The 21068-nt window shown below is 44.9% G+C and overlaps 1 protein-coding gene across 5 annotated transcripts in view; it reads left to right on the forward strand.

Annotated features, from left to right (window-relative positions):
* RANGAP1 (Ran GTPase activating protein 1) overlaps window positions 1-21068 on the forward strand; it is a 289117-nt gene that overhangs the window by 144660 nt on the left and 123389 nt on the right. For all 5 annotated transcript variants that reach the window (XM_077452418.1, XM_077452420.1, XM_077452421.1 and 2 more), the window contains one exon: window positions 11116-11295. In XM_077452418.1, coding sequence (XP_077308544.1) covers window positions 11116-11295 — 180 coding nt within the window. The remainder of the gene's footprint in view (window positions 1-11115; window positions 11296-21068) is intronic.

Genomic DNA, 21068 nt, shown 5'->3' on the forward strand with positions numbered 1-21068 from the left:
AAATGTGGCATTATCAAATGTACGGTCTAGAGGCAACAGAATGGGAAAATGTATTATGTGTGCAGAACCGCTTTAAAGAAGAAACTTCTTCCTTCTCATATTAAGAGCACACTCATCCAGGGCGATTAGTGCCTCTTGGACGATGCACCATCGAGCCTCTATGGCTTGGATCTGTAAGGCTGCGACGTGGTCTGCGGTTCATATACGTTTATCTGATTTTATCAAATCGATATTAAAGGTCATGAGGATATTGCCTTCGGGCACAGCATACACTGCAGGTTGCAGTATGAGTCCTCTGGCCTCCTGTTTCCTTGTTCTGTCTCCCCCCTTCAGTTGCCATTGCTATGGGATTTATTTTTTTCGTGGTGAGTAATTACATAATATCTGTTCTCAGCTACATAAGAGGCTTAGAAAGGTGGGGTTGGAGAAACAGCATTACACTAAACTTTGTAGGGAATAGCTGTCTAGGGGGGCATATCAGCGGCAGTCTTCAATTGAAGCACAAGTAGGCTGTTCTCCAGCACAGCCAGAAAACTGACATGCATGAGCGCTTGTGCTCAATGTCTAAGCCCAGTGGGTGGCGAGAAACATGTAGGGGTGTGGTGGAGTTAGGATGAGGCAGCTATCATCTATTACTCGCTGGGCTTGTATGATGTGCTGTGGCTTAGATTTTTCCTCAATCGCATGGTTTGAAATAGGAAAGCAGGTATTTCATGCAAAGGAAACAATACAAAGAGAACAAGATACTTTTTAATGTAAGTACATAGAGATCAAAATTAGAGAACAACTTAAAATTTCCTAAATTTCAAGGTCACTGCTTAGTCCTATTTGAAATGATCTAAACAGGAGTGAAAAAAGTTTTTTTCAACCACTTCCCGCCCGGTCAATAGCAGATTGATGTCCGGGAAGTGGTTCTGTTATCCTGACTGGGCATTATATGACGTCCTTCAGGATAACGTGCCGACGTGTGGCGTGGGGGCATGCATCGTGGCGATCGGTGGAGCGTTGTGTCAATCTCGGTAAAGAGCCTCTGGCCGGACACTCTTTACAACGTGATCAGCCGTGTCCAATCACAGCTGATCACGATGTAAACTGGAAAAGCCGATAATCGGCTTTTCCTCACTCGCTTCTGACAGACATGAGGAGAGCCGATCGGCAGCTCTCCTGACGGGGGGGGTCTGCACTGAATGTTTATCAGCGCAGACCCCCCCCCCCCTCAGATGCCCTTACTAGACCACCAGGGAAGCCCCTAGGATCACCAGGGAAGTGGGCAACATAGTTACATAATAAGGTTGAATAAAAGTACCAGTCCATCCAGTTCAACCTGAGTGAATGTCTACAATTGTCCCTATCCCTATACATTGCACATCAGTCCCTACCCTCAAGGAGCCCACAATCCAAGGTCTCCATTCATATACTAGGGCCAATTTTGGACAGAAGCCAATTAACCTACCTACCTGCATGTCTTTGGAGTGTGGGAGGAAACCGGAGTACCCGGAGGAAACCCATGAAGGCACAGGGAGAACATGCAAACTCCAGGCAGGTAGTGTCATGGTTGGGATTTGAACCAGCGACCCTTTTTACTGCTAGGTGAGAGTGCTAACCACTACACCACTGTGCTGCCGGTATGTACCCCATGGCCATCCACATGTGCAAATGATGCCCAATCTGTGCCATCACGTACCAAAATAAAATCAGTGATGGCCAGCAATGCCATCTATCAGTGCCCACCCAATAGTGCCACCCATAAGTACCCATCAGTGCCGCCTATGAGTGGCTGGTTGGAAAGGAGGACAAAAATGAGCTATGGACTTTTTAGGCACGAATTGTGACAATTAAAAGTTAAAAAATCTATTTGCCTATGAGTGACCATCAGTGCGGCATACCAGTGCCACCTTTTAGTGCCACCTCATCAGTACCACCTCAGCCCATCAGTACAGCCATATCAGTGCCCGTCATTGAAGAAAATGTACTTATTTACAAAACATTTTAACAGAAACAAAGAAAAACGTGTTTTTTCAAAATTTTCAGCCTTTTTGTTTTATTTTTTGTGCAAAAAAATAATCACAGGGGTGATCAAATACCACCAAAAGAAAGGTCTATTTGTGGGAACAAAATGATAAAAAAAAATTGTTTGCGTACAGTGTTGTATGACCATGCAATTGTCATTCAAATAGCAACAGCGCTGAAAGCTGAAAATTGGCCTCGGGAGGAAGATGTCTAAGTGCCTGGTATTTCAATGGTTAAAGGTTCACCCTAATGCCACGTACACATGATCGGAATTTTGCCCAGCAAAAGACAGATGAGACCTTTTCCTCGGAAAATGCGACCGTGTGTATGCTCCATCGGAATTTATGCCAGCAAAAATTTGAGAGCATCAATTTTTTCCAACATAAAAACTCAGAAATTCCGAGTGTGTGCATACAATTCCATAGTGCAAAAACTCACGCTTGCTCAGATTCAACTACGAGCTTGAGTGAAATCTCGTTGGAATTCCGTCGGGAAAACCATCAGAGCTTTTTCCGCCCAAAATTCAGATCGTGTGTATGCGGCATAACACTAAAATCTCAACATCTACTGACATCCACGATCTACTACTAACCTATCTAACCCTGTAAAGAAGAAATCAGTATACATACATTTTTTGAAGTCAGTCCAGTCTGGTCTCCAGCGATGCAGACTCTGCAGAGAACATAGCCCACAACGGCTGTGAAATAATTGGGCAGTGACGTCACCCATAGACTTACTATGGAGCTTTCATTATCGGTTGTGTCCTCTGCACCTACCTCCACAGCGAACCAGCAGCTGGCAGCTTAGCTTGGGATTGGGTCAGATCGGCTTCAAAAAAGGTGTGTATACCGATTTCTTCTTTACAGGGTTACATAGGTTAGTGTTAGATCGTGGATGTCTGTAGATGTAGAGATTTTAGTATTAAAGTGTTTGTTACCCTTAAAAGAAAAAATATGATCCTATTTTCTTAAAGCATGAATATCAGCACAGTGCTTGTGCTGTGCAATTTGGCTCCCTGTATCATATAGAATCTCTTGCTGATTCTGCCTGGTTCTGCGCTTCCCCCTGTAAAATGACCACGGCTTATCAGGGCTGCTGAGCCTTGACACTGTGGTCAGCTTACGCGTGTCCATCCTCCGCAGCCCTGCTCTGTCCTTCTCTTCCCCACTGCCTGTTTACTTCTGAGATTGCCTACCCCTTCCCCTCCTGCTGCTATAATAATGGTTAAATGTTTATACAACCCCCCACTTTAATGGCAATATGTACCCCAGTGTCTGTGCTATATGAAAAAAATGCACGTTTGTACCTTATTTCACATCACCTCCCGGCGCTCAAGTGGCTCCTCAGCCCTCTCCTCCCCTTCTCCCGGGCTGATGTCTCAGCTCTTTCCTCTTCTCCTCCTCCTCCACAGCTGACATCAGCAGAATTTCTCGAGCACTCCCACTGTAGATGTTAGCCTGGGAGACGAGAGAGCCGAGCAGTTAGGTGAGCGGTGGGAGGCCCTGTTAAAATGAGGTAGAAATCTGCATTTCTTTTTATATAGGACAGACACTAGGGTACATATTGTTGTTAAACAGAGAGGCTTGCATAAACATAAACAAGTGGCTTAACAACCACTTTTACCTTGCTGGCGGTATGATTATTTCAGATTTTTAATGCTCAAAGCAGTACAATGTTTTGCATGGAAATTTGGCGTTTTATATTGTAGACCTGTAATTCTTAGGAATGACACACTTAAATGTGTCCAAACAAGAGTGTAGTAGACAGCCCGAGTAAGTTTGAAACACAAAATCATGAATTATAATATAATACATAACTATAAATAATTATAACAAATAATAATATAATAATTATTATTATTCAATAATGTAATCAAATCAAAAACACTGAAATCTGCTCAGTTACAGAATTGTCACTGTCATTACTTTTGGTGTCTGATGAATTTCCCCACAAATCACTATCGCTCAATTCTGCAAGTGATTCTAATTTATTATCGTTGTTTTCTACCCTGTTTCCCCTAAAATAAGACCTAGTGTGATTGTCGGTGATAGCTGCAATAAAAGCCCTACCCCCCAAATAAGCCCTAGTTAAAGTCCTTGTAGGTCTTCTTTTCAGGGTAGGGCTTATTTTTGAGGAAACAGAGTAGGACTTATTTGGGTGGTAGGGCTTATATTGCAGCCAACACAGACAATCACGCTAGGTCTTATTTTAGGGGAAACAGGGTAGCTGTCTAAAACTGCTTTTGATGTAAAGGGATGGTTTTGGTTGCTATGGACAATCTCCAATTTCCAGGCAGATAGAACAGTATTTATAATATAAAACTACATGCAGGGCACTGAACAAACCACTAGGGACAAAAGGGATGTCCCCCAAGAAGTCTGGTCATCCACAAAAGTCAAATGCAAGAGAGGACAGGATAATGTGGAGAATCTCAATAGTCAATCGGTTCAACACTGCAGCTGCAATTGCTCGCCAGTTCAGTGCTGAACATAGGATCTGTCTTGTTATATAGTGTCTCCCCGTTTAAGAGAATTTGGACTTAAAGCCATCCCACTCTGCATTGACCAAACCTCTCGTTAGCAGAAAAAATCAAAAGGCTACATTTACCTTTGCTGAGGAGCATGTTGTGTGGACAGAGAAGAACTGGAAAAAAAGTTTAATTTTGAGTCTGATGGAAAACATGTTCGTTTTCAAACTGGGGAAAGACTGAACCCAAAGTGTGTAACTAAGTCAAAGGTGGAGGGGTTGAAGTGTCATGGTTTGTTTGGGGGCGGTGTTTTTTACAGCAGGAGTTGGGCCTCTTATACAACTACATGGCAGAGTAAATGCAAATGTTTATCAGAACCTTCTTTGACAAAATGTGGTTCCTTCCCTGCATTCATCACCGAATCAGCCAGCAATTTTCAAGCATTACAATGCCCCCTGTCACAAAATAAAATGGGTAAAGCAGTTCTTTAAAGCTGAAAACATTGAAATAATGAAATGGCCAACCCAGGGTCCTGATCTACACCAAATAGAAAACCTCTGGAAAATCTTTGCCGACAAAGCTATGGCTAAGTAACCCACTACAGTCACCGAACTGTGGAAGATTCTGGAAGAAGAGTGGAACAAAATGACACCAGAGCAGTGTGAGAAACTAGTGAGGTCCTGTGGATGCAGATGTGCTGAAGTCATTCAAAGCCACCTGTACACTTCCTAATTGTTGATTGTTGCAACCCTCAGAAATTTTAGTTGTAATCTTTCTCCGTTCTACAGCCCTTGCTATCAAATTTTGATCATTGTGTTTTCTAGAAAATAGTTTTTTTTCCCCCAAGTTCGTCTTTCAGGACAGCCACATTAGAGAGACACTGGCTCCTCCCCTCTTAGGAAACACCGCCTTCAATTTCACAATTTAAGCCTCCTCCTCTCTCCGTCCCTCAGTTATGGTGTTTCCTCCGGTGGGGAGACACCGCTAAGGAACCTTAGCTAAATCAGTTGGCGAAACTGAGGCTACGTATCTGGAATGGATGCTACAACGGGATCGGCAGTCCGGTCGACCAGGGAGCTGGATTTTCGTACTGACCGTTTTACATGTGCTCTAAACTTCGCTTGGGTAAAGCAGGAAGTTTGAGAGGTCCATCCGTTCGGTCGCCCAGTCGGGTGTTACAACGGGATCGGCAGTCCGGTCGGCTGGGGAGCTGGACTTTCGTACTGACCGTCTTACACGCACTCTAAACTTTGCTTGGGGAAAGCAGGAAGTTTGGGGAGGTCCATCCTTTCGTTTCGCCCAGTGGGGCGCTGCAACAGGACGTCCTAGGTCCCCCTGTGTTTGCAGTCGGCTTGGAGCTGGAGGCCGGACCAGATGACGGGCGACGTTAGTTCTGGTGGGGGCGGACATCTTCGTTGGACCCGCGTCTTCCGGTTCCGGACGCGATCGTGAAGGGGGACCAAGCGTTCGGCTGGTGCAGCCTCTCTTCTAAGTTGTACAGGCAGCTGTTGGAGGCACGTTCGTACCACTCTTCCTCAACAGGAGAATGTCCGAAGCAGTGGCTTCAAGTGCTCCTGGAGTTAACGGCACCAGCCACTCAAAGGTAAGGAAAACCCTGGGGAGGTGTTCCCTTACTTTATAACCAGTAGCTCCACTGGTGTTTTTTCCCCCTAGGTGGTCGGGGGGAAGGGCAGTGCGTCTGGGATCCAGGTGGAGATTGATCCTAGGGGGGGGCACTCCCGGTGGTCCTCTTAAGTAGTGCTGGTGTTTCTTTTCTTTTTAAATTTTATGCTGCCCTCTCTTTTATTTCTGTGTCTCAGAAAGACTTGAGCAAGTCCCCCCTTGGTTCTAGGAGGGAGTGTCCTTCATGTAGAGCCTCTTTGGGGAATTCCTGGTTTCAAGGCACTTTGTAAGGAGTGTATTGAAGGCCCGGATAGCTCAGTCGGTAGAGCTTTAGACCTTTTAATCTGAGGGTCCAGGGTTCAGGTCCCTGTTTGGGCGCCATTAGGGAGCAGGCAGCAGAACCGGGTGCAGATCTGGCGGCTTCTGTGAAGGTTCCAGTGGCCTCAGCTCCAGAGCACTCTTTCACCAGCGCAGCAGAGTGTTCTACCTAACCCAATGGATGTTCCTCCCGCAGGATAGGGAGAATCCAGAGGGTTCCAGAGAGGAAGTTGAGGAAGAAGTTGACAGTGCCGTCTCAGACTCCCAAGGGGAATCTGATGGTGAGGGCTTGGATGGGGAACCCAAAAGAACCTCACGGTATAAACTTCCCCTGGATGAAGTGGATAAGCTCTTGGGAGCTATTCATACCACTTTTAGGCATACAAGAGATAAAGAAGGCACTGTCACCCCACGATCAGATGTACTAGGGCCTAGGGGAAGCGGGTGTTCCCGGTTCATGACGTCTTGATCAATGCCATCAGGAATGGCAGGATCCCGAAAGAAAACCTTTCTTTTCTGGTGCATTAAAACAAAGGTTTCCTTGGGCAGAAGAGGAGGCTCTTGTCTGGAATAAAATCTCCCAGGTTAGATGCTGCCTTTTCTCACATGTCCAGGCATACTGACCTGTCCTTGGGGACATGGGGGTACTTTCAGACCCTATGGTTTGAAGGATGGATTCACTTCTGAAGGATGCCTGGGATTTATCATAAGAAAATCTTTAAGCCTGCCATAGCAGCCACAGTGGTGGCTCGTAATATGAAGTATTGGCTTATCCAGATTAATGCATGAAGCAATGACGGCAGAGGAGACTTTTCTATCCTCCTTTCCCATGCTGCTTAAGGAGTTAGCATACACTACGGATACTTCGGCTCAATCCATGCGAATGTATGCAAGGTCCTCGGCTCTGACCAACTCAGCCTGGAGGGCCTTAAGGCTGAAGACATGGCAGGGAGACAATGCGTCCAAAGCAAAGCTCTGTGGAATCCTTTTTACAGGAGACCTGCTGTTTGGGCCAGGTCTTGAAGCAGTGCTAGATCGCACGGCTGATAAGAAAAAGGCCTTTCCCCTTATGAAGAAATATCGGGAGCAGTAAAAAAGGGTCCTTCCTCCCCCAGGGGGAGATGATCACCTCCAATCAGTTTGTGTTGGGGATCATCAGAAGAGGTTACCGTTTGGAGTTTTCAGAGCTCCCCCCTTTTGAGACTCCTTGTCACTGAGCTGCCAAAATGTGCCCTTCTTTCCTCTTCAGGAGTTAGAGGAACAGGAAGTGGTAATACAGGTCCCAGCAGGATAGACAGGCAAGGCTTCTATTCTCACATTTTTGGTTCACAAGCCTTCGGAAAAGTTCAGGCTCATCCTGAACCTGAAGCGTCTGTGTGTCTTGGTCACCTACAGAAGGTTTTGGTTGGTTTTAGTCACTGGGTGAGGGCACCTCTTCCACCAAAACTGTTTCAGGGCATCGATAGTAAGGATGCATACCTGCATATTCCCATCACAGAGAGCCACCAGCGTTTACTCAGGCTGGCAGTGATAACCTCTGTAGGGGTGCTACACCTTCAGTTCAAAGCACTTCCCTTTGGGCTATCCCCTTCCCCCTCGTATCTTCACCAAAGTGATGGTACAGGTTTTGGCATTCCTGCGTCTCAGGGGAGTCTCGGTGATCGTGTATCTTGACGATCTTCTCCTGTTGGTCCCTTCTCCGGCGCAGTTGATTTGGGATCCACAGGTAACAAAAGGCCTGTTTGTGAGCCTGGGTTGGCCTCTGAACCTAGAGAAACCCAACTTAAATTCCTTCCCAAGGGGTCACCTTCCTGGGGTAGGTGCTGGGCTCAACAGAACAAAAGGGTCTTCCCTCCTTGGAGAAAATCCAGAAGGTAGACAAAGCACTGTTGTTTCTCCAGGGCAACCGTCAGAACTCGGTGAGGAAGGTCAGGTTGAGCCTACTGACATCCACGCTCCCAGCAGTTCAGTGGACGGGGTTACGTTACCGTCCTCTGCAAACTATTCATCTTGAAGGTTTGGGACCACAGTCAGGGGTCTTGGGACTCTTTGGTTTCGGTTCCAACTCAGGTAAAGAGGTCCCCTTGGTGGGAAAGGGAGCAAGTTGGTCACAGGGCCTAGAATGGATTTTGCCAATATCCAGGGTGGTTACAACCGATACGAACGGCTCAGGTTGGGGTGCACACCTAGACGCCCGTTTGGTACAGGGTACCTGGGAGATGAAGGACTCAAAGAGATCCTCAAATTGGAGGGAGTTGAGAGCAGTAGATCTGGTTCTCAGGACCTTTCAGAGAGTGCTCTGGGGACATCATGTAAGAGTCAGGTCAGACAATCCCTTGGCAGTGGCTTACGTCAACAAGGGGGCTCCTGGAGCAGATCCTTATGGGCCCTAGCGAAAGCCATCCTCAGATGGGCCGAATGTTAAATTCCTGTCCTTCCAGTGATCTGTTTGAAAGGAGAGCAAATACAGGTATTAGATTTCCTGAGCAGGAGAACACGGGGAGAAAGCAACCAGGTTCTCATGCAGGACGTTTTCGAAATGATCACCCAGAGGTGGGGGATTTCTTCGATAGACCTCTTTTGCCTCAAGGGAAAACGCGAAAGAAGCCATCTCCTGTTCCATGAACAGGGGAGATGGGATGTCGGGAGCAGATGCACTAAGCACAAATTTAGGGTTTCTCTAGGTGCTATGCTTTCCCCCCTCCCGTTCTGATTCCTGCAGGGTTAAGGAAGTTTTAGGTGGAGATTACTACCTTTTTCTAATCGCACCCCATTGGCCCAGGAGGCCGTGGTTCTCCATTCTGAAGGGCCCGTCTGTGGAACCCCCCTGGGTTTTCCCGGTCTAGGAGTATCTCCTTTCCCAGGGTCCAATCTGCTGTCCCCAGGTGGAACCTTGCAGCTTGGCTACTGAGGAGGAATTGCCAAAGGGCAAAGGGGTCTCAGATCGTTTAGTAGCCACTCTTCTGAATTGCAGGTAAATGGAAACTCAGACCATTTTCTTGAAGGTTTGGAGGCGGTTCAATAGCTGGTGCTCAGAGAACTCCTTCAATGTGCACAGCTCGGTGGCCGTTCTAGAGTTCCTGCAGTCGGGCAGATAGAGGTTTAGCCCCTGAAACATTGAAGAGTCAGGTATCCGCTTCAAGCGTATTTCTGGAGTAGTCGTGGCCGAGTGGTTAAGGCTATGGACTAGAAATCCATTGGGGTCTCCCCGCGCAGGTTCAGATCCTGCCGACTACGCCAAAGGCATCTAATATCTTACCTTGGGATAGTAAGGCCTCAAGTAGGCAAAGACCAAGCCTTTGGTCGCCCCCTTCCCAGTCGGGATCTTTCATTAGTTTGACAGGTTCTCACAAAAGAACCTTTTGAGCCATTGGAATCTTGCTCGTTATGTTTGATCACTCTCAGAACTGTTTTTTGTGGCGATCACTACGGCAAGGAGAGTGAGTAAACTCTAAGCCCTTTTTGTTAGGGCACTCCTTTTCCGGACCATTCAGTTTTTAAGACAGATCCGGTCTTTTTACCTAAGGTAGCCTCTAGTCTTCAGAGAGTCCAGGAGATTGTGCTGCCTGTTTTTCGTTCAAAGCCAGTGAGAGAACAGGAACACATCTTAATAAATTGGACGTTAGAAGGTGTGTCCTTCATTATTTAGATTGCACAAGTCAGTTCAGGAAGTCTGATTCACTTTTAGTGTTATTTTCAGGGGCTAGGAAGGGTTCCAAAGCCTTTACACGTATGATAGCCAGATGGTTAAGGTCAGCCATTGGGCAGACTTACGTGGTTGGGGTGTTAGAGCCTCCAGTTGGAATTAGAGCACACTCAACCAGGGCAGTGGCAACTTCGCAGGCAAAGTGGGCTGGTGCGTCGCCTGAACAGTTCTGTAGAGCCGCAACGTGGTTCAGTTTTTCTACGTTCATGAAGCACTATAGATTGGATCTTCTGTCAGCCAAAGACCAAGCCTTTGGTCGTAAAGTGCTGCAAGCAGTAGGTCCCACCCTAAGACAAGGTACTCGCTTATCCTCTCTAAGGTGGCTGTCCTGAAAGACGAACTTGGGGAAAAATGGAGTTACGTACCGGTAACATCCTTTTCCGGGAGTCTTTCAGGACAGCACCGGTTCCCACCCAGGTTTTTGGAGATTTTCGGGAACTCCTCACATGAGACCGTCAGGTAAGATTAAAAGTTTGGTTGTTTGTTTTGACGTGTTCTTGTGTCTCCCCAGTTGGCCGGAGGTACTCTGGAAGAACTGAGGGACGGAGAGAGGAGGAGGCTTAAATTGTGAAATTGAAGGGGAGGAGCCAGTGTCTCTCTAAGGTGGCTGTCCTGAAAGACTCCCGGAAAAGGATGTTACCGGTATGTAACTCCATTTTTTTGTTGTTTTTTTTAAGTGCCTTGGTTATTATGAAAAACACTGTTCTATTAGCATGGTATAGCCACAACAAAAATTCCATCAAATGTTGAGCAATGAAGATTACATTATTTCTGAAAAAAATGTATTGTTCTCTAATTTTGACCTGCAGTGTATCAGGAATATGAAATGTTAGGGTAACATTCTTTAATCTTTGTCTTTGTACTAAAAATCACTGCCTTGGGAAATTTGCTTTAATTTTTCTTTCATAAACTCCATCTGCATCATAGATTTTATATTGTTAGTCTGGATCATTGATTTTATATCGTTAGTCTATTTATCTGTTTCTTTTAGATTTCACTGGGCGAAGCTTTGATGACAGCAGGTGCTCAGCTGACAGAGCTTGATCTGAGTGACAATGCTTTTGGCCCAGATGGGGTACGAGGGTTTGAGGCGCTGCTCAAAAGTCATGCATGCTTTACCCTACAAGAACTCAAGCTCAACAATTGTGGCATGGGTATTGGTGGAGGAAAGGTAATTTGATTTAATAATGTTCATCCACACTTTTGTTTGCATGTTTATCACATCACATAGCTTTGCATGTGGTGCCCTTATTTCATGGTTCAACTTTTCATATTCTTGTGTGTTTTCCCCCTACACTCACTAATTATACAATGAAGTAACATCACCCCCTCTGTTGAGAGAGCAGAGAGGTGACCAAAGAAACAGTAAAACTGGACTTGGGAGAATGGGTGTACTGCTAGGCTATGAAGTTTGGCAGTCATAGGACTAGCTATACAGGTTCACAATTCCCTTGGTGGATAACCAATTCACATATATTTTACTTATTTGCACAGTACAATACACAAGCACCTTTAAATCTTGATCATGGGTTATAAGCTGCCAGGTTCAGGTGAGGACACTAGCAAGCAGAGTTAGGATAGCAAATATAACCCCTCTCACTCTCAGAATGATTTTTGCTAGTATCCCTAGGTGATGGATGTCGCTTTATATGCTGGTTATAATGCTGATTATTTTGGAAGATTGAAGACTGTTTTTGGTTCTTCACGTGTAGAATCCCTTCTCCCCTGGCTGCGTCAACACCACAGCAGCAATAGGTTTGCTGCTTCAGGATCAGTTGCTACCCGGAGAACTGTACCCATATTCCGATGCATGGCTGGCCCATAATGTTACTCCTAGCACTGGACCTTGCGTTTAGCAAGCTATTTTTTCCCCCCCAGTTTAGTCTGATGTGTATTCTACATATTTTTGATCATAAAAATCACAATAAGCGTATATTGATTAGTTTGTGCAAAAGTTGTAGCATCTACAAAATAGGGGAAAGATTTATGGCATTTTTCTTATTTTCTTTTTTTTTTACTAGTAATGGCTGCGATCAGCGATTTTTATCAGGACTGTGACATTATGGCGGACAGATCAGACACTTTTGACACATTTTTGGGACCATTGGCATTTATACAGTGATCAATGCTATAAGAAATGTACTGATTACTCTGTAAATGTCTCTGGCAGGGAAGGGGTTGGTTCCAACTGTTGGGGGAGGTATGAATAACAGATCGCTCCTCTCACCCCTTACAGCACGGAGATCTTACATTGACAGATCTCCGTTCTGTCTCTGTGTGGAGCGATTGCGGGTGCACGGCGGTCATCACGCACGTCGGGCATGTGCCCCCTAGTGGTCAAAAGGCGAAACCAACGTACAGTTACGTCGATTTACCCAGAGGCGCCAACCTGCTGCATTACAGCTGTGGCGGCTGGTCGGGAATGGGTTAATAAGCGGGTTAATGCCAGTCAGTGAAAACTGGAGGGAGTTTCTGAATGATCTGATCATTGCTTTGATGTCACATTAATTAAAATGATCAAATGTGTACATCTAAAACAGAAACAGCTGTACAAAATTTTCTTCACAAATAACCTATTATGTATAGTCAGGCTATATATATATATATATATATATATATATATATATATATATATATATATATATATATATATATATACACACACACACACATTTTAAAAAAAAAAAATTTATTACATAAGTTTTCAACAAAGCATGTACACATTATTCCATACTAATACCTCCTACATACACCATTTACTGCAAGCTTAATACAGTTTCAACATTATTACCCTTTAGTTCCCCCACAGGTTGTCATCACGCTCATACAATTTATTTTGTTTGTCTTCCATTTACATCTCATAATTCACTTTTATGTTTCTTTTTTGTCTAGAGTCATAGGGGAACTACATATTTTATAGTACTTCTTAGGTACCCCTCTATGTTCATGATCTACTCATATGGTAATATCTGGTTAACTGTTCTAATCATGCAAAAGAATATAGAAGAAATGGGAATCCCATTGATTCTAAATATGTATTACTCACCGAACAACTATCGGAGGGTGTAATTAATAATGTACTGGACCAACAAGCTAAAAATAAAAAAACAAAGATTTCTGCACACCCTAAAGCGTTAAACTACAAAAGATTTATTACTTAAAAAAGTGATGTACAACAAGTTATTGGCACAATACTCCAAATCACCCTATATACCAAGTTAGGAGCTGTCTGTGTGAACAGGGGGTTCTTAAGTGGTCATACCCTCCCCAAACATATTCCTCTAAAACCAAACACACGCTGACAAACAGGTGACTGTAGCCAAGAATGTGATCAGTCCTGACTGCTTTTATCCAGGCAGGTTTTATTAAGGTTTTATTAAGGACAGGGAGATGTAAAAACACTGATATAAATGGCATGAAAAATGCACTATACTGATCCCATCATATATTCACCATACTAGGGAAATTGCCACAGACTCAAATGTAATAAAGCATAACAGCATGAGGGAAAACCCAAAGTGGGCAGGTAGTTCCTTTCACTCAGTTATGGAGAGGCTTCTCAGTGCTTCAATATGCTTAGATTATTCACAGGTCCCGCTGGTCACCATACAGGATCTCCACATGTAGTTGAGGAAGTCGACCTATCGATGTATTCCTGATATGTACGGCTCTCCAGTGGGTGGTTTCCTTGTCTGTGATGTTTGGATTATACCGATCAGTATTGCATCCCAGTATTACATTTCAGTGGATTAATCAGAGATAGTAATTCTCCTAGGTCCTTAGAGGTGGTTAGATGGATTTTTCCAGTCAGATGGAATTCTCCAGTCAGTGCATCAGATACTCCGGTTCAATGTCCCTGAGTCACATAGGGAGCGGGGTGCATGTCCCAGCGTTTAGATGTTTACAGGTTTCATTTCTATACACCCGGAACTTCATCAGAACAAGTGTCCTGATGAAGTTACAGGTATATACACAGTGCCTTTTAAAGGAATATAAGGGTATGAACACTTAGCAACCCCCTCATCACACAGGGAGCTCCTACTTGGTTTATAAGGGGGATTTGGAGTATTGTGCTAATAATTTGTTGTACATCACTTTTTTAAGCAATACTTTTTTGTAATTGAACTCTTTAGGGTGTGTAGAATTCTTTATAACTGCTCTAATCCATTGTATTATAGATGGGACTAATGATTGAATCCATCTCAATGCTATTTGTTTACCTACTATAATGTTTCGTATAACATAATCTGACAATTCTAACACACCCAATAATCCTAATAAACACACTCCTAATGTATATGGAACTTGTCTACGAGTGATAATAGTTTATCTGTTGCTTGTTTCCAATAATCAGCAGTTTAATAGCAATCCTATATCAAATGTATAAAATCTGCCTCTGGTTGATGACAATCTTACACAATCCCATGAGGTCATTCGTGGCATTCTAAACAGAGAGATATATTTGGAATCATTTATTAATAGCAGGAGAGACTCTAAAATGTGAGGAGCAGATCCCACCACCTATCCGCCACTGCCACATATCTCTTATTTTAAGTGGGGCATCGCATAACTTAGCCCTCAACAGTTGAGAGTACAGTACAAATATTAGACCTTTTGGTCCTTGTGATCATTTAATTAGGGTTGCAATGATACTAGTGTAGCACTGACCCCCAAAGGAGCGGCTGGTTTTGGTGGGCTTACCGTTACCTTTTCCACCTCGTGCTCGTCTAGGGGTTTCCCCGAGGTTGATGGCCCAATAAACTGTAGAGACCGACACTTGAATCCATTTAGGAATTTTTATTTGCAAAATACGTTGAACGGAACACAGTCTCTCAGTAGGGAATAGAGGGTATGGGATAATAAAGCTTAGGTACTCTTGGAACTGCTGACACTTAAAATGTCTCTCTATCTAGGTGATCCAGGGAATAGCCATTCGCAGCTGGATATTTCAACTATCGGATAAATCCCCTTTAGTGAATTTAGCAGCCGACAGGTGATTTAAGCTTAGCAAATTATCTGCCACAGACTTGGTTGTAGAACTTTAGAATAGAACAGAAAGTCTCTCACAGAACTTAGTTGTAACTGAAGGGTGAAATTAGGAACTCTTACGGTACCAGTATCTGTCAGCCAGTATGGCGCTACCATAAGAATGCAGATTCACTTGGTTTCCTTTCAGCTTAGCTTCCAGGCTCCTACCGAGCAGCCAGCCTTGTGCATGGCCCTCTTCTGAAGAGTCCTCCCCTGGTTGCGTTTTCAGTTGTTGAGCCTCTCCAAACCTGAGACGGCACCGGACCACCTTGAAATCCTCCTTCCAGTTACTGTGCCTCGGGCTAGCCAGCCCCAAGACTCGGAAAGATGGATCCGCAACCCAGGCCATAAGGGCCTCTGGGGGCTGGTCAGGAGGACCAGGACCAAGGAGTCGGAACATACTTCTGGACCGGAACCCAGAACCACGTGATCCCAGCACCTTAAGTGCCTTCTCCCGGAATACACAGCGACACAACGCACCCACTGATTGGCTCCAAGAGAGAGGTTGGTACCCAATGCGTCCAACCAGACTGCGTTCCAATGCCTGCCAAAGGTGACACCTATGCCTATGACCAGGCAGAACATGGTACAGTCCAGCCAAACTGATGCCGAAACCATAATTTACTGAAATGAACCCTAAACCCCAACTATGGCCTTGGGAAAACGAAATTGACAAAAACAGCGTGTGCTCTTCAGCAGCCCGGCGCTACACTAGTATCCATGCTGATACCGAGCATTTTAACGATTATCGGTACTTATGCAAATGCTGTCAGCTGCTTTATTGAAAGCCACACCAATCGTCTTGTGTCCTCCGGCTCCCGGTGTCCTCTTCCTGGTCATCCCCCGGCCGATACTAGTATCCATGCTGATACCAAGCATTTGAACGAGTATCAGTACTTATGCAAATGCTCTGATGCTTGGCCCGATACCTGTTGTATCGGGCCAGGCATCTTCAGCATAGAAGGGTGGCCATGCAGCCTCACAGGTGATCTGTGCAACAGTGGGGGAGAGGTGTACAAGCACTGTTCTCCATGTGTGGCTTTTCAATAAAGCACCTGGCAGCTGCTTCTCCTCTCTCTCCCCAAGCTGTCAGCTGCTTTATGGAAAGCCACCCAGGGAGATCAGTGCTTATTAACCCCCCCACCCCACCACAGCAATCGTCTTGTGTCCGCTGGCTCCAGGTGTCCTCTTCTGGGTCATCCCCTGGCTTTCCGGGTCCTCCTCCAGCTCCCCCTCTGTGCTCTTCGTTCTCTCTGGGTCCTCTGACTCCCACGTGTGCTCCTTGCTCTTTCTGGGTCCTCCTCATGTCCCCCTTGTCTCACATCTGTCAGAATGGAGAGTGGCGGAAGGAGCTGTCGTTTACTGGCTCCTTCCTTTCCGACTTCACAGAGTTGGTTATCGCACCGCCTCTGTCCATTCATAACTGAGCATCGTAAACTGTTGTTCAGTTTATGAATGAAGAGGAGCCTAAGTCTCCTGATCATCCATCTTCAGTGCAGCTGAGGCTGCAGAGAAAGGGACCGGGGAACCTGTCTTCTGTCCCTTTCCCTGTCTCAAAAGATAGATGTCAGGGGTCTGTTTAGACCTCTGATATCTCGCCAACCCCCCCCCCCCCCCCCAACAAGGCTGATAAAAAAAACTAATAGTAATTGATAAATACAGTATTTGAAGGTTAAATTGTAAATATAATAATAATTTTAAAAAAAACACGTCCACAAAATATTAATGTGAGGAGGAGGGATTTGGGCTGACTTTTCATTGGGGTGCATCCTATATGCTAAAGATGGTTTGCGCCTAAATGGAAGGGGGTCTACTGTGCTGGGGGAGAGGTTTATGGGAATGCTGGAGTAGTATTTAAACTAGTATTGTGGGGGAGGGTGAATTAGATTATAATGGGGCAAACAAGGGTCAGCCCCTATTGGTGGGTGGAATGGGGAAAGATGGGGGAGGACTACGTCAGATGATATGAAGGTTCCCATGTTACAATCAACCATTGGAAATGGTACTATTTGTACTAAAATAAAAAAATATGCAACAATTGCAAAATGTGATGGTGAATTAAAGTGTTTGTTCACTAATGCCAGAAGCCTGCCACGCAAAATAGGTGAGTTGGAAGCTCTGGTGCACAAAGGAGAACTATGATCCAATTGGTATTGCTCAATCTTGGCTTCATTTTTCTCATGACTGGGCTATTAATATTACTGGCTATGCTCTCTTTTGGAGAGACAGAGTAAAACGGAGGGGGTCGTGGTGTCTCTCTATGCGAGAATTGATTTCAAAGCGAGTGTGCAAGAGGACCTAGTTGATGGAGAGTGTGATGAGTCTGACGCAATATGGGTGTGTGTACTACAAAGGTTGTCATTGCAGTTTGCTATAGACCTCCCAGGGTTAATGAGAAGGTGGAGAGCCAGCTCCTTACACAGATGGAAAGGGCTGGGGCAGTGATAATAATGGGGGATTTTAACTACCCGGAAATTAACTGTCCCAGCAGTCCCATTACTCCAGTCAAAGGGCAAAGATTTATGAACCTATTACAAGACAATTTTATGGTCCAGTTTATTGAGGCCTCAACTAGCAGTGTTGCTCTGCTGGTCCTGGTAACCTCAAACCATGCAGAGCTTATTACTAATATTCATATAAAAGAACATCTGGGTAGCAGTGACCATAACTTGATTTTATTTAATAATGTAAGCTGTAAGCAACAAACACATACGGGTAAGATAAATGCATTTAACTTTAAGAAAGCACATTTTCTAAGGATGAGGGCTGCTCTCCAGGTCTTAGACTGAGAGGGAATATTGGCATCAAAGGACACAGAACAGAAATGGGAATTCTTCAAAGTGACTGTATGTAAACTCACTGTAAAGTATATTCCCATGGGCAATATGTTTAAAAGACTAAAAATAAAACCTATGTGGCTCACGGCCAAAGTTAAAATGGCTATAAATAACAAAAAATGTGATTTAAAATGCTGTCATTGTTTAAATGTTACAAAGAATATACCGTATATACTCGAGTATAGGCCGACCCGAATATAAGCCGAGGCCCCCAATTTACCCCAAAAAAACTGGGAAACTTATTGACTCGTGTATAAGCTGAGGGTGAGACATGCCTGTCCATCCCTGTGTGTCCATCCATCCCTGTGTGTGTGTCCGTCCATCCCTGTGTGTGTGTCCGTCCATGCCTGTGTGTGTGTCCATCCATGCCTGTGTGTGTGTCCATCCATGCCTGTGTGTGTGTCCATCCATGCCTGTGTGTGTGTCCATCCATGCCTGTGTGTGTGTCCATCCATGCCTGTGTGTGTGTCCATCCATGCCTGTGTGTGTTTGTCCGTCCGTGCAGCCTTGTGTGTCCCGAGCCTCCGTCCCGTCCCGAGCCGAGCCTCCGTTCCGTCCCGTCCCGAGCCTCCGTCCTTCTGCCATGCCAGGATCGCCGCTCTTCGTCGGCGCCTCGGCGGCCATTCCACTGTTCAAAAGCCGCGCCTCCGTCTGTGATAGGCGGAACACTCAATTTCCCAGCAGTCTGTGTTCCGCCTATCACGGACATCCTCTCATCCTCGTCCGTAGTATGAGGATGAGCGGATGTCCGTGATAGGCGGACCACTGACTGCTGGGAAATTGAGTGTTCCGCCTATCACAGACGGAGGCGCGGCTTTTGAATAGTAGAATGGCCGCCGTCTGTCTGCTCGACACGCTGATCGAGCAGGCAGACGGCGATGACTCGAGTATAAGCCGAGGGGGGCACTTTCAGCCTCAAAAAAGAGGCTGAAAATCTCGGCTTATACTCGAGTATATACGGTAACATAATATATATATATATATATATATATATATATATATATATATATACACACACACACTATGTTGGACAGTTTCTAGAGACAGTCTAACACATCCCTAGTAAATATAGGAAAAAATTGAAGAGCGCACACCACTCCGTCATAACGTGGTGTAATTTTAAAGGATGTGTTTGAAACTGTCACTGGGGTAAGCACAACAACAAAGTAGTATTAATAAAATTTAGTATATTTATTACATAGATTGACAAATTTAAATGTTACAATAATGACATTTGATTACAAAGGTAGATCAATACAACAGTAATTAATACTCAATACACAGGATAAGACAGGTGCTTGTATATGCAGAAAGCTGACGCATTCCGCAGACTTTTTATCTGCTTCTTCAAAGCAGCTTGGCATGCATCTATAACATTTTGTAGATTATAAGAAAATACCTTTTAATAACGATTTATTTTATTCACATTTATAGAAAAATTGTACAATAGATCAGAGTGAGTGCTCGCCAAACTTGTGGTATTGATATCGCAGCGATAGCAGCACCAAAAGAGAGAGGAGATCATACACCCTACAATACTGGGGTAGGACCGTAGAAAGCTCAGTATAAAAAAGGCCAACAATGGTCTAGAAATGGCAAACAAAATTGTTCAGAAAAAAAATTATAGATATATAGATATATGTATAGATGTATATCAATATATGTCCAAACAGGATATGCGGCAATGCCAGGTTGGGTTTGGACATAAGGCATGGATCAAAGCCATCAGCCCATGTCCAAAAAACCCCATCCTCATCCCCCCACCCATGCGTATAAGAAAAAGAGCCTAGACACAAAATGGATGACCCATATAAAATGGGACATCAAAGGCAATCATCCTCATTAAGGTAACCATAAATATTGCACCATTAATAGACCTAAGGGCCCAAGGAGAACTAACATGCTACAATAATATACCTACTAAACATACACTTGCCAATGAATACATGGGATAAACAAAACCCAAGATGCCTATGGAACTGTTGGGGTTATTAAAGTGGGAGTTCTGCCGTGTTTTTTTTTTTTTTTTTTAAGTCAGCAGCTACAAATGCTGCAGCTGCTGACTTTTAAAATAAGGACACTTACCCGCCCAGCGTGCCCGCGATGTCGGCACCCAAAGCCGATCTCTCGATCGGCTCTCTGGTGCTGCCGCCGCCATCTTGGGTATGGGAATCAGGAAGTGGAGCCTTGCGGCTTCACTTCCCGGTTCCCTACTGCGCATGCGCGAGTCGTGCTGCGCAATAAGGATGGGCCCCGCTGTCTCTGGGATCCGTGTGTTTCCCAGCAGACAGCAGGGGAACCCGCAGGAAGTGGCGTAAATATCCGCAGATTCTGCGGATATCTATGCTGGAAGTGGGTGCAAATACCTGTACTATACATATATCTGTGACGCTGGAGGGGGGGGAGGGTTCCAATGAGCGGAAGCTCCACTTTAAAGAAGTAAATATATATGGCATTACCTCAAAGTGGTAACTTTTCTGCTGCACCTGGTAAACTCAACCCATGCAGAGCTTATTACCAATATTTATATAAAAAGAATATCTGGGTAGCAGTGACCATAACATGATTTCATTTTAAAATGCAAGTTTAACCACATGCCGACTGGGCCATAGCCGAAAGATGGCTACAGTGCAGTCGTGTTTTTCTGGGTGGACGTCCATGGACGTCCTCCCAGAATCTTGCTCCCGCGCGCACACTGGGACATGCACCCGGGAACATCCATGACTTCTGGGTCCGGGGGACCCGGCGGATCACAGTAAAGGGGCGCTGATAGCTGCCGTTTACCACGTGTTCGTGCTGTCAAATGACGGCGCAATCACTTGTAAATAAACCGGCGTCACAACATGACGCCGGTTCCTCCCTCTCCTCTCTGTACTGATCAGTACAGTGAGAGGGGAGAGATGGCAGCAGCGCTGTGGAATGGATGTGTAGTGCCCACAGCGCTACTGTGCAATACTCTGCAACACTGTGCAATACTCGCCAAAACTCTGCAATACTCGCCAATACGCTGCAATAAATTTTAAAAGAAACCAAGAATTATTTTTTTTACCAAATTTTCAGTCTTTTTTGATAGCGCAAA

Source organism: Lithobates pipiens, unplaced genomic scaffold (genome assembly GCF_037356315.1).
Source record: "Lithobates pipiens isolate NorthernLeopardFrog02 unplaced genomic scaffold, aLitPip1_a1.2 Scaffold_23, whole genome shotgun sequence".
NCBI lineage: Eukaryota > Metazoa > Chordata > Amphibia > Anura > Ranidae > Lithobates > Lithobates pipiens.